Source organism: Phalaenopsis equestris, unplaced genomic scaffold (assembly GCF_001263595.1).
Source record: "Phalaenopsis equestris unplaced genomic scaffold, ASM126359v1 Scaffold000095, whole genome shotgun sequence".
Classification (NCBI taxonomy): Eukaryota; Viridiplantae; Streptophyta; class Magnoliopsida; order Asparagales; family Orchidaceae; genus Phalaenopsis; species Phalaenopsis equestris.
Genome location: NW_018164537.1, coordinates 58,386 through 69,183, shown reverse-complemented (window position 1 = coordinate 69,183; position 10,798 = coordinate 58,386). Strand labels below are relative to the sequence as shown.

The window sequence follows — 10,798 nt, the reverse complement described above, 5'->3', positions numbered from 1 at the left end:
ATATATATATATATATATATATATATATTAAGAAAGACTTTTTATTTAGAAGTTGTATGACAAAGGAGAAGATATAACATAACTTCTCAAAAAATACATACCTACACATATGACATAATGATATATGAATAATAGATAGTTACTTAGTAATAAAATTATCCTTATTGAGATAATAATTTGCTAATATTTTTACTCCTCCATTTTATTTATTCCTTATTGACATTCTAGTTCTCTATTATAATGTAGTGATAAAAGAGTTAGAAAAAAAAAAAAATCATGTCGTTTATATATTTTTTTTAATTTTATGGTATGTGCATTTATTGTGCCTTAATGGCAATGAATGTACAGTCTTTAAGAACGATCAACATTTTCATCCACTGTATTGCTAATATATGTTGCTCTTAGTCAATCTATATTATCGATCTACTAATCAGATGCATAGATTTTATAAGATTAGATTATCATGCTTAAATTTAAAGACATATGCAACATCATCATTTTGCTAAATGTTCTCAATATGTTTTATTATAAAATGAAATCCATTAGACAACTATTTGATGTCCTAATCTTCTAACCAAATGATGTAATGCTCTCTATGGTTCTATTTAGAATTGTTAACTAATTAATGTTTATTACAATTAGAAAATGGTTGAGCTTATTCCCTACTACATGTATGGATGGATTAGTTTTGTTGTTAGCCATGACCAATATTTCTTAGGGTTTCTAACCCATTAATAAAAGTGCGCATGCTGACAATATCTGGAGGGATAACCCTACTCCATTGCTTCTCTCTTCTTGTTCCTTCTAGTGTTGCTAGGAGCTCTTTTCTTACAGAGAAAATATTATATATGGTAAATTGACGTGCAGTCTATGGTGTGGATCATATTGTATCGCTCGATGCACGATATTTTGTGATCTACGTTGTTGTCTGTACGTCCGGACGTCGAATGTAATATTTTCTCATACCCAAGAATATCATATATAGAAATTTTTTAGACTGCAAATACTTTGAATCCTCAATCACTATGCTAACGGATGAGTGCATCTCTTTCCACTTTATTGTTTCTGTTTTTTTTCTCAATATAATCATTAATACAAATCAATTTCAACCGTGCACGCAACTCAGCGAAACCATGACTCTTGATTATATTTAGCAAAGAAAATAGATAAATAGATAAATAAAGTAAGATAAAAAGGCAGAAAAAAACAAATTTGAAAACTGAAAAAGCAAAATGTAGAAAATTATTTTTGGCAGTTTTTTAATTCTATCTATTTAAGAACGTTCAGCAACCCAAAGGTGTGATTTTTTGTTTTTGGCAGAATCAGATTTGATCATTATCCTTGAAAGATTTAATAAGGATTCATTTCCTTATCAAAAACGTCATTATCGCTAGAAAAAAAGTATTTTTTTTCCTCCAATTTTAGCTCTGAAAATGACCATAAATGTTCATCTGTGTTGCCCGCCAAGTTTGTTCATCACTCACCATTTGCTCGATCTCTTTGCCCCTTTTTCTCCTTTTTTTTCCCCCTCTCCAGACAGCGCTTCGAAGGAATGGTAGAACCGAATCCCGAGTGAGTTTTTCATAGAAAGATTTTATTTTTGAATTTGTATTGTGAGTTCTGCTTCTTATTGCATTTGATGGTGCTTTGGATTTTGAATTCCATGCAGCATTGATTGCAACCTTTTCTGTAATCCGAGGTTTGTCTGTTTTCTTAGCACATTTTCGAGTTTTTCTTAATAAATTTTTCTGGAATCTGAGGTTTCTCTTACGAATCTTCACTCCATTTCGCTCCCGAGAGTTAGAGGCTTCTCTCCGTTCTTGCTGGAAACCCTAGTGGATGCCCAAATAACCCTAACCATCCACGCCGCTCCTTCGCTTCGACCAGGAGAAGTCTCCACTGGAGCTAGCTAGAGAAGGCATTGAATGGGCCAGAGTTGTGCGATGAGAGTTAAGCTTCGCCTTTAAGGCAATGGAGGAGAAACAGGATTCAAGTTTCTGTAGGATTTAAAGTTCCTTTTTGCTGTTTGGTAGGATTTAGGTTAAATCCAGGTTTTAATCCTGCACAGATCCTGCAAAAAAATAGAGCTAAAATGTTCCCACTGCTTTGCGTTATGCTTATTTTCTATTTTTTTTATTATTCCTCTGTGAAAGGCAGCTTCTTTTCTGTGGTTATTATTATATTGGCAAAGTTAAGCACGTTGAATAAGCATTCTAGTTTGATACAGTGGCTTGTGCTTTTTTTTTTTCCCTGCTCTCATTTGATGGAAGAGGCGTAGGTGAGCGGTTCCGAGCTACCTTGAATTTGACTCGTTATTGAGCTTTAAAATTGAGCTTATTAAGTAACGAGTTCGAGATCGAGCTTGAGCTGGAGCTCAGTTTTGAGCTCGTATATTATACGAGCTCGAGCTCGAACTTGGACTTGAATCAATAGCTCTTCAAGTCAGCTCTATTAACATTAATTAAGCTTGAATGAAATTGAGCTCAACAATTGAGTCAAGCTTGAGCTTTCTAATAGAGCTCGAGCTTTGAGTTGAGTTACTAAAATAATTTTTGAAGATATAATTTATAATTGATTTGTTGCTTTTAAGTTGATCTGAAACGTTATTGAGCTTTAAAATCGAGCTTATTAAGTGACGAGCTCGAGCTCGAGCTTGAGCTGGAGCTCAGTTTTGATATGAGCTCGAGCTCGAACTTGTGCGGACTTGAATCAATAGCTCTTCAAGTCAGCTCTACTAACATTAATTAAGCTTGAATGAAATTGAGCTCAACAATTGAGTCAAGCTTGAGCTTTCTAATAGAGCTCGAGCTTTGAGATTAAGCACGTTGAATAAGCATTCTTGTTTGATACAGTGGCTTGTGCTTTTTTTTTCCCCTGCTCTCATGTGATGGAAGAGGCGTAGGTGAGCGGTTCCGAGCTACCTTGAATTTGACACGTTATTGAGCTTTAAAATCGAGCTTATTAAGTGACGAGCTCGAGCTCGAGCTTGAGCTGGAGCTCAGTTTTGATATGAGCTCGAGCTCGAACTTGTGCGGACTTGAATCAATAGCTCTTCAAGTCAGCTCTACTAACATTAATTAAGCTTGAATGAAATTGAGCTCAACAATTGAGTCAAGCTTGAGCTTTCTAATAGAGCTCGAGCTTTGAGTTGAGTTACTAAAATAATTTTTGAAGATATAATTTATAATTGATTTGTTGCTTTTAAGTTGATCTGAATGCCTTGGGATGAGTGCTTTGCATTGTAGATTTTGCTTGATCAAAAGGAAAAAAATTACAATCCCCAATAACTTCCCCATTACTTTTGGATGTGAAAATTGGCAATTCCAAAATACCTAGGATTTTGAAATTTTGAACTATAAATTGCAATCTAAGGAAAACTTGAAGGCGTGCCACTCTCTAAATATCAATGCAGACTGGGGGTTGGAACCTAACTTATTTTTCTTTGATTCATCATCAGCTATATAGAAGTTTATGGATCTTTAGACACTTACATTAGCTCATTTGGAAAGAGGTTTTTTGAATTGTATTACTCATTGAAACCTCTAATTTGCCTCCTAAGAAAGATTAATCTCTTTAAATATCTGCATTCTGTGTTTTAGTTAGTCCACTGAGTTGTAAGTGAATCTTTTGTTGGTCAAGAGGTCAATTGAATTTTAGGATAATTTGAGATGCATTGGAAAAATTGATTTAAAGAAGATGAACTTGTTGAAAAATCAAGCTACCGCTTAGGCTTTGCAGTTCTATGTTATCTTAAAATGGGTTGAACTCCTCTTGTATCTCTTTTTTTTTTTTTTTTTTTTTTTTTAAAAAAACTGATAGTGCAAGAGTCAGGTTTCTATGATGTAAGAAAGTTGTTGTCCCTTAATGATATGGGAAAAACTCAACCATTGATTGAGAACTTTGATGAAGTTATGTGGTTTCTGTAAGCTTTAAGAGTGTTAGGTTGTCTACTTATACTCCAGGGATTTTGATAGTTGTCTCTATATACTTGGTGGAGTTAGGCAATCTCTGTATACAGGCTTGCTCTTATGCCTTCTTGGGGCTATTAATGAGGACATTGTCCAAAATTAAATACCCTATTGCTTCGAATTTATGAGCCTTTAGCAAATTTCTTGGTTTAGTTGACGATTGTGTGTGCTCACTTGCCTTATTAGAGCCCATTCAATGATGCGCCATTCTGGAGATTTCTACTGAGTTGTGTCCAATGTGAGATGCCTTTCAAAGATCAGTTATCGGTGGGCCTCTTAAGGATTGTTGAATGAATAGAAACATTTTCTGCTCATTGACCTTCAGAGGCCTACTTTTTGGGAGCTACTTTGGGAAGTCTTAAGGAGTAAGAGTACTTGTTTACTTATTTTCTTTCTTGGGCTGTCTTCTTCGAATCATTCTTGGGTAATTGTGATGAGTTAGATTTCACATTTACTCGACAACTTCCTTAGGTATTGCTACTATATAAATGCTTTTGGGACTTTTTATGGTGTTATATAACTTGTTTAATCACATGCCCTATTGGGGCTTACAGCTCAAGGGTTCTTTGTTAAGACTTTTAATAAGGACCTTATACTAGGGATATTGACTTCTGTTTAGAAAGCATCATTGTTACATAGTGATGTTAATTGAGAGAGCATTTATGCTATGTGAAGAGGTGTGGATAGTGAATCCATATCTTTGACTCTGTGAGACATCAATGGCTCTTAAAGCTAGCTATGCTACCATTGTCATTGACTTAAAGTTGGTGTATGTTTGGATTGTGCTGCCATGATGCCTTACTTCAAAAGGTTAGGTGTTGATCCTTTCTGCAAAAGGCGAGACTTTTCGATCGACCTTATTACTTTATGGAGGTTCCATAATTTTTTAATGTGATGATTTCTAAAAGATTGAGGAGGGTCAGTCCCTATGAAAGAAGATTGAATCTTTTGATTTTAATCATGCCCAAAATACTAGCACAAACTTCTTTTTGAGGTTTCAACTATGACCTTTTTGCTTTAGTTTTATTTATGGAGGCTCATGGGTTGTTTTCATAATGCTGTTGAGGTGATATGTTATCCTTTATTGGACTATAAGCTTGATGTCCAAATGTGGGATAATATAGTTCCAACACTCTGGGGTTTCTATGGATGGCACTAAAATATTATCTTTTAGAAGTCAAGTCGATATTGATAAATTTTGATCACCTTAGCATAGAGTGAAAGCCACGCGTAATCATAGTAGCAAAGTGAGTAGTCGGCATGATTTTTCTTGTGAAATTCTAAAAATATAAAAAAGACAGGGCTAGCGAAACTAGAATAGCTTTTACCTATTATACTTGACTTATGGAGGACCATGTTTTCCTGTACTGAGAGAAGTTGTTAATACAACGTAAATTAATGATGCCAGCTATTGTTACTTCCTTTGATATTGGCGACACAATGAGATATAAGGTCAAGGTGATTCTTTCTTTGGACTCAAAGTCAACACAACCTGGAGGCAATGAGTGAGACAATGCTAAAAGGTTGAGGAGATTATTGTGGATGTGTAGGACAACCCTATTTGGAAGTGGAAAAAACATTACTTGAGGGCAATGGCATAGCATGGTAGGAAAGTCATAAAATTGACTAAAGGCAGTTAGGATTTGCTCTTTGTACAGGAAAAGATGACTCGGCTTGGAGACAGTGATTTAGCAGTGTTGAAAGGCTGTTAAAGATGATAATATTTGTCCTTTCTTTGGACATGAAAATAATATTATTTGAATGCAGCAATATGGTGATATAGGAATCTTATGAAGGCTAGTGATGGTGGTCAGATAGGTGCTTTGGAAGTGGACACAACACACCTAAAAGAAGTTATGCGGCAATGCATTGAAGTCATGAAAGACAATAATAATGATTTAATATTTCCAAAATTTCAGATGTCGATAAAGAAAATTAAAACGTGTTGCTCTAGTTAGTGATAAAGGTTAGTTGGGTAATCTCTCTCTTGAAAGAAGGGGGATTGAAGGGCTAGGGTCTGGCAAGTGATTAAAGGTGGTTTAGTCTATCCTCGTGGGCAGAGTGGTGGAATGACTTGGTGTTGGCCAAGGATTAGAGGCAATTGGGATATTTCTTATCTCGAATGAAGGGGTGGATCGTGTGACTTAGAGGCAAGAAGTAATTAAAGACAGTAATGATACTCCCCTTGAACTGACTGACTTGGAGTCAATGGATGACTGGAGGTCATTGAGACGACCCTTCACCTTAAAATAAGGAGTTGAGCAGGCTACAATCAATGTGCGATTAGAGGCGGTCGAGATAGTCATCCTGAATGGAGAGTTCGAATTGAGAAACTGATTGGTGAGTGATTAGAGGTACTTAAAATATTGTTTCTCTTGAATAAAATAGCTTAGACTAAGCAGCCTAGAGCTTCAAGGTATGATTAGAGTTTTGAAATTCATTATCTTTTCGTTGTTCAGATTATTTGAAATGATAATTATAGATTTGAGGTCTCTTTATAGATTTTGAGGGATATATTAACCTTGTTCAATATTATATTTGAATATTTTTATTCTTACTAGTGACAAATTCACCATATTGTGTCCTTGGCTTGTTAGAAAGTGATTGGACAATCCTATTGTTCGGTCAACCTAATCAGTTTGCTCGGGCTAGGCTCAAGTTAGTTGAGCAACAACGTATACTGTCGATGTTGCTCTCAACGTGAAAAAAATGCAATGGAGTTTGACAAAATAAAATTGACTTTCTGATTAATATTGATAATTTGGAGAAATTATAGATACAATTTTGGGCCACCAAAAAATAGTGATGATAGTTGCTATTTATTAATCAAATTGTTCACCACTTCAAATTTAATCATACACTGCAAATATCTTGTAACATGGAAGCCTTTAGTGGTCGTAATAGCTTCTATAAGTTCATATATAATTAGACTGGTTGCATGTAAATGGATGTGTTTATTGTGATCGGAAAGCACCAACAGATCCATAAATAGAATGGATGTTGGGGGGCCAACTGAGTGGCTACCCAATAAGGTGTTGCCCACCTCTTCATTTCATTTGCACGGTCTCCTGTTCATTAAAGGAAGGACGAGGAGAAAGTTGTACCAGCTAGTTTGGTCCCGCGTTGGCTGGCTCTGTCGGTTCAATCCAAGAAGAAATTTGAAATCAAATGTTCATGATGTTCATTATGGTGAGAAATTTGTTTTTACTATAACTATATTTAGAGTTTGTTTGCTTTCCCATTTAATTTTTAAATCTGTAATTTGTGTTCAATTCAACCTTCTCAGTTGATCTAAATACCTTGGGATGTGAACTTTGAGCAATTGTGCTTAATTAAATGAAAATCTTCACAACCTCAACATAAATTTATTACTATTATTATTTTTTCAAGAACATAGCTGTACATTAACTCTGCTGCTTTTGCAAAATTTGATTTCTTGGTGATATTCAGCGCTCACTGACTAATTTTGTTCATGACGATACAGACTCTGGGTTGAGATATTGGTGCTCTCTGTCCTCTTATAAATAAATCTATTAGTGGTATTAAGCAAGGAAGATGGAAGGTGGTCCTCACCAGGCAGACTCTACTGAATTTAAGGAGTGCCTTCGCTTGAGTTTTACGAGGCCATACATCTTGCAACTGGCACTGTCAGCTGGTATTGGTGGTTTTCTTTTCGGCTATGATACCGGTACTATTACACCGTTCCTCTAATATTCATGTTTGCTTTAATTTGTGCAAATAATTACAAGTGACTTGATAAAGTAACAGATAAATTTCGTACTGTTACTTTTTTGAAGTCTTCTAAACTGGATCTCACAAAAATAAAAAGTGCAAAATAGTTTTCTCCATCACGGTCAGTGATGATTATTACTCATAGTTTGTCTGGTATAGGTGTCATATCTGGTGCACTTCTTTATATTCGCGATGACTTTAAGCAAGTTGAGAGAAGCACTGTTCTCCAGGTACGTTTTGCTTGGTTGCTCATGAAATGTTAAATAATTTTATTAAAGTTTATATGTGAATGAAATCAAGCTATAATCTTTGGTTTTGCTTATTGTGCCACAGGAAACTATTGTCAGTATGGCTGTTGCTGGTGCAATCATTGGCGCTGCATTTGGTGGATGGATGAATGACAAACTCGGAAGAAGGATATCAATTCTTTTTGCTGATATTTTGTTCTTTGTTGGAGCTATAATAATGGCAGTTGCTCCTATTCCTGGAATTATAATCCTTGGAAGAATTTTTGTTGGCCTTGGAGTTGGTATGGCTTCAATGACGGCACCACTGTACATTTCTGAAGCTTCTCCTCACAAAATCAGAGGAGCTCTAGTTAGCTTAAATGGTTTACTAATCACAGGAGGGCAGTTCCTCGCTTATCTTATTAATCTTGCTTTCACCAGGGTACTAACAATATCAATTGCTCCATAGGATGTTTATATTCTACTTATTTCGTCAAACTTAACATAGAACCATTACGTTGACAGGAAGTTTTCATTGTTGTAGGTTCCTGGGACGTGGCGGTGGATGCTTGGAATTGCTGGACTTCCTGCTTTAATCCAATTTCTTCTCATGTTGGTGCTTCCTGAATCTCCTAGATGGTTGTATAGGAAGGTCATACCTTGTTTTTATCCTACAGTCTCCCTTAAAATTTGATTGTTTTTTTTTTATATAGTTAGATACATATAAGGGCTTTTCTTTTCCTCTACATAGGAGAAAGTCCTTTTTTTTTAAAATTTTTATGCACTTCGGCTTTAAAATCAAGGTCTTGCTGTTGATTATGGCCTATAATCTAAAAAAATAGATTTTGGTGGTGGTGGGGTTGTGATTCGTATTTCAATATATATTTTTTGAATCAGATATTTTAAGAAAATAGGATGATAAGACAGCATATAGAAGCCTTTTAATAAACTAGTTTTGCTTCGTTTAGTTCATTAATCTCATCCATACATTACATGCTATATATTCTCAATAACCAATGTACTTGATTCCAAACATTTTGATGGTTTCTACACTGGAATCATAATTATATTCTAGTGCAATTAAAGTCTTCTACTGACAAAATTTTGTTGCATTGGTTATGAAAAAAAAAAATCAATTTATTCATTTCTTAATGAGCAGGATAGGAAGAAAAGTGCTGAAACAATTTTGAAGAGAATCTACTCTGCAGAGGAGGTTCCAAGGGAGCTCGAACTTTTGCGCCAATCTGTCGAATCTGAAATTGCTGAGGAAGGTGCCGTCGGTGAATACAGTCTATTTGGTAAAGTGAGAAAGGCATGGACAACAAGAATGGTTCGTAGGGGTCTTGTTGCTGGCATTCTCTGTCAAGTGGCTCAACAATTTTGTGGTATCAATACAGTAATGTATTATGCTCCTACTATTGTTCAATTAGCAGGCTATGCTTCAAATTCAACTGCTTTGGCGCTCTCTCTTATCACTTCTGGTCTTAATGCTGTTGGTTCCATTGTAAGCATGTATTTCGTCGATCGATCTGGTAGAAGAAGACTAATGCTCTTCAGCTTATGTGGAATCATCATCTGGTTGGCTGTCTTGAGCGGTGTTTTCTATGCTGCTTCTGTGAAATCTCCTGATGTTGGTTTAATGGAGACTCAACATTTTAGCAATTTGACTTGCTCTGCTTATAATCCAGCTTCAGGCAATCAATGGAGCTGCACAGATTGCTTGAAGGCTCAGTGCTCATTCTGTTCTAATGGACACAATAAGGCAGGTTAACATGCTTACGTATTTTATATTTTGTCGAATGCACTCGACTGTTGTTTGCGATTTGCACCACAATTAATTTCAGAAGTATTTGTTACCTCATTTTTATCCATTTTTTACTAAACTTAGTATTAGAACTCAGCTCCAACTGCTTCAAATTTTTTTTTTTTTTAATGATGTTTACATTTATAAAGTTGATGTATTTCTAATATTCTTAAAGGAAAAATGCAGCTTCTAGCTGGTGCTTGCTTGGCCAACCCTGAAGCGAATGAACCCATGAAACAAGCCTGCCAAAGTGAACACAGAAACTGGTACACTCAAGGTTGTCCGAGCAACTTTGGCTGGATTGCGCTCATCAGTCTTGCTGCTTACATCATTTCTTACTCTCCCGGCATGGGAACAGCCCCCTGGATTGTCAATTCTGAGATATATCCCTTAAGGTTCAGAGGTCTTTGTGGAGGAATGGCTGCTGTTGCAAACTGGATTTCGAACCTGATCGTTACACAAACTTTCTTGAGTCTGACAAAGGCGATTGGAACGGCCAACACATTCGTGTTGTTTGCCTGTTATTCATTCGTCGCTCTAATCCTCATCTTCTTTCTGGTGCCAGAAACAAAAGGTTTGCCATTTGAGGAGGTTGAGGTAATGTTGAGTGATGATGACTATAAAGCCTGGAAGTCAAGAGCAGTTCATAAGCACGCGCACTTGCAAAATCCGTAAGAGTATTTCATGAGTTACATATGTTTCTGTTATTATAATCTGAAATCTTATAGTTAATTAGCTAAGTTGTTAGTTATTTATTGCTCATGACAATAACATGAATAATAAGCAAGAAAAGTCACATATGGTTTTCATTTTTAGTATCTGTTATAATGTATAATTTTGTTTGAGATTTATGTTTGTTGAAAGTATATAAGATAAAAATTATAATTATTTTTTTTAATGTGGTGGATGTAATAGTTTAGGGTTTAAGCTATAATGTAATATCTAATTTCAGGTAGAGGTGTAATTCTAAAAAAATACAGAGTCGTTCATATTTTTCAGAATCTAAGTTGGTATTGCAGAAATGCAGATCAATTGAGAAGAAAAGGAAATGTTGTTATTTTCTTATT

General features: G+C 35.4%; 1 protein-coding gene across 3 annotated transcripts; it reads left to right on the top strand.

Annotated features, from left to right (window-relative positions):
* Positions 1 to 1,323: 1,323 nt before the first annotated feature.
* On the top strand, positions 1,324 to 10,541 carry LOC110020376 (probable inositol transporter 2). Of its 3 annotated transcripts, XM_020718460.1 has the most exons (8): positions 1,324 to 1,572; positions 1,670 to 1,699; positions 7,453 to 7,656; positions 7,860 to 7,930; positions 8,034 to 8,369; positions 8,472 to 8,579; positions 9,087 to 9,689; positions 9,918 to 10,541. In XM_020718460.1, exons 3-8 carry the CDS (start codon positions 7,524 to 7,526, stop codon positions 10,404 to 10,406), a joined length of 1,740 nt encoding a protein of 579 aa, XP_020574119.1. In that variant the 5' UTR covers positions 1,324 to 1,572; positions 1,670 to 1,699; positions 7,453 to 7,523; the 3' UTR covers positions 10,407 to 10,541. The 3 variants fall into 3 exon arrangements, with proteins under 3 accessions (XP_020574119.1, XP_020574118.1, XP_020574120.1); XM_020718459.1 differs by lacking the exon at positions 1,670 to 1,699; XM_020718461.1 differs by lacking the exons at positions 1,324 to 1,572; positions 1,670 to 1,699 and adding an exon at positions 6,501 to 7,157.
* The last annotated feature ends 257 nt before the right edge of the window (positions 10,542 to 10,798 follow it).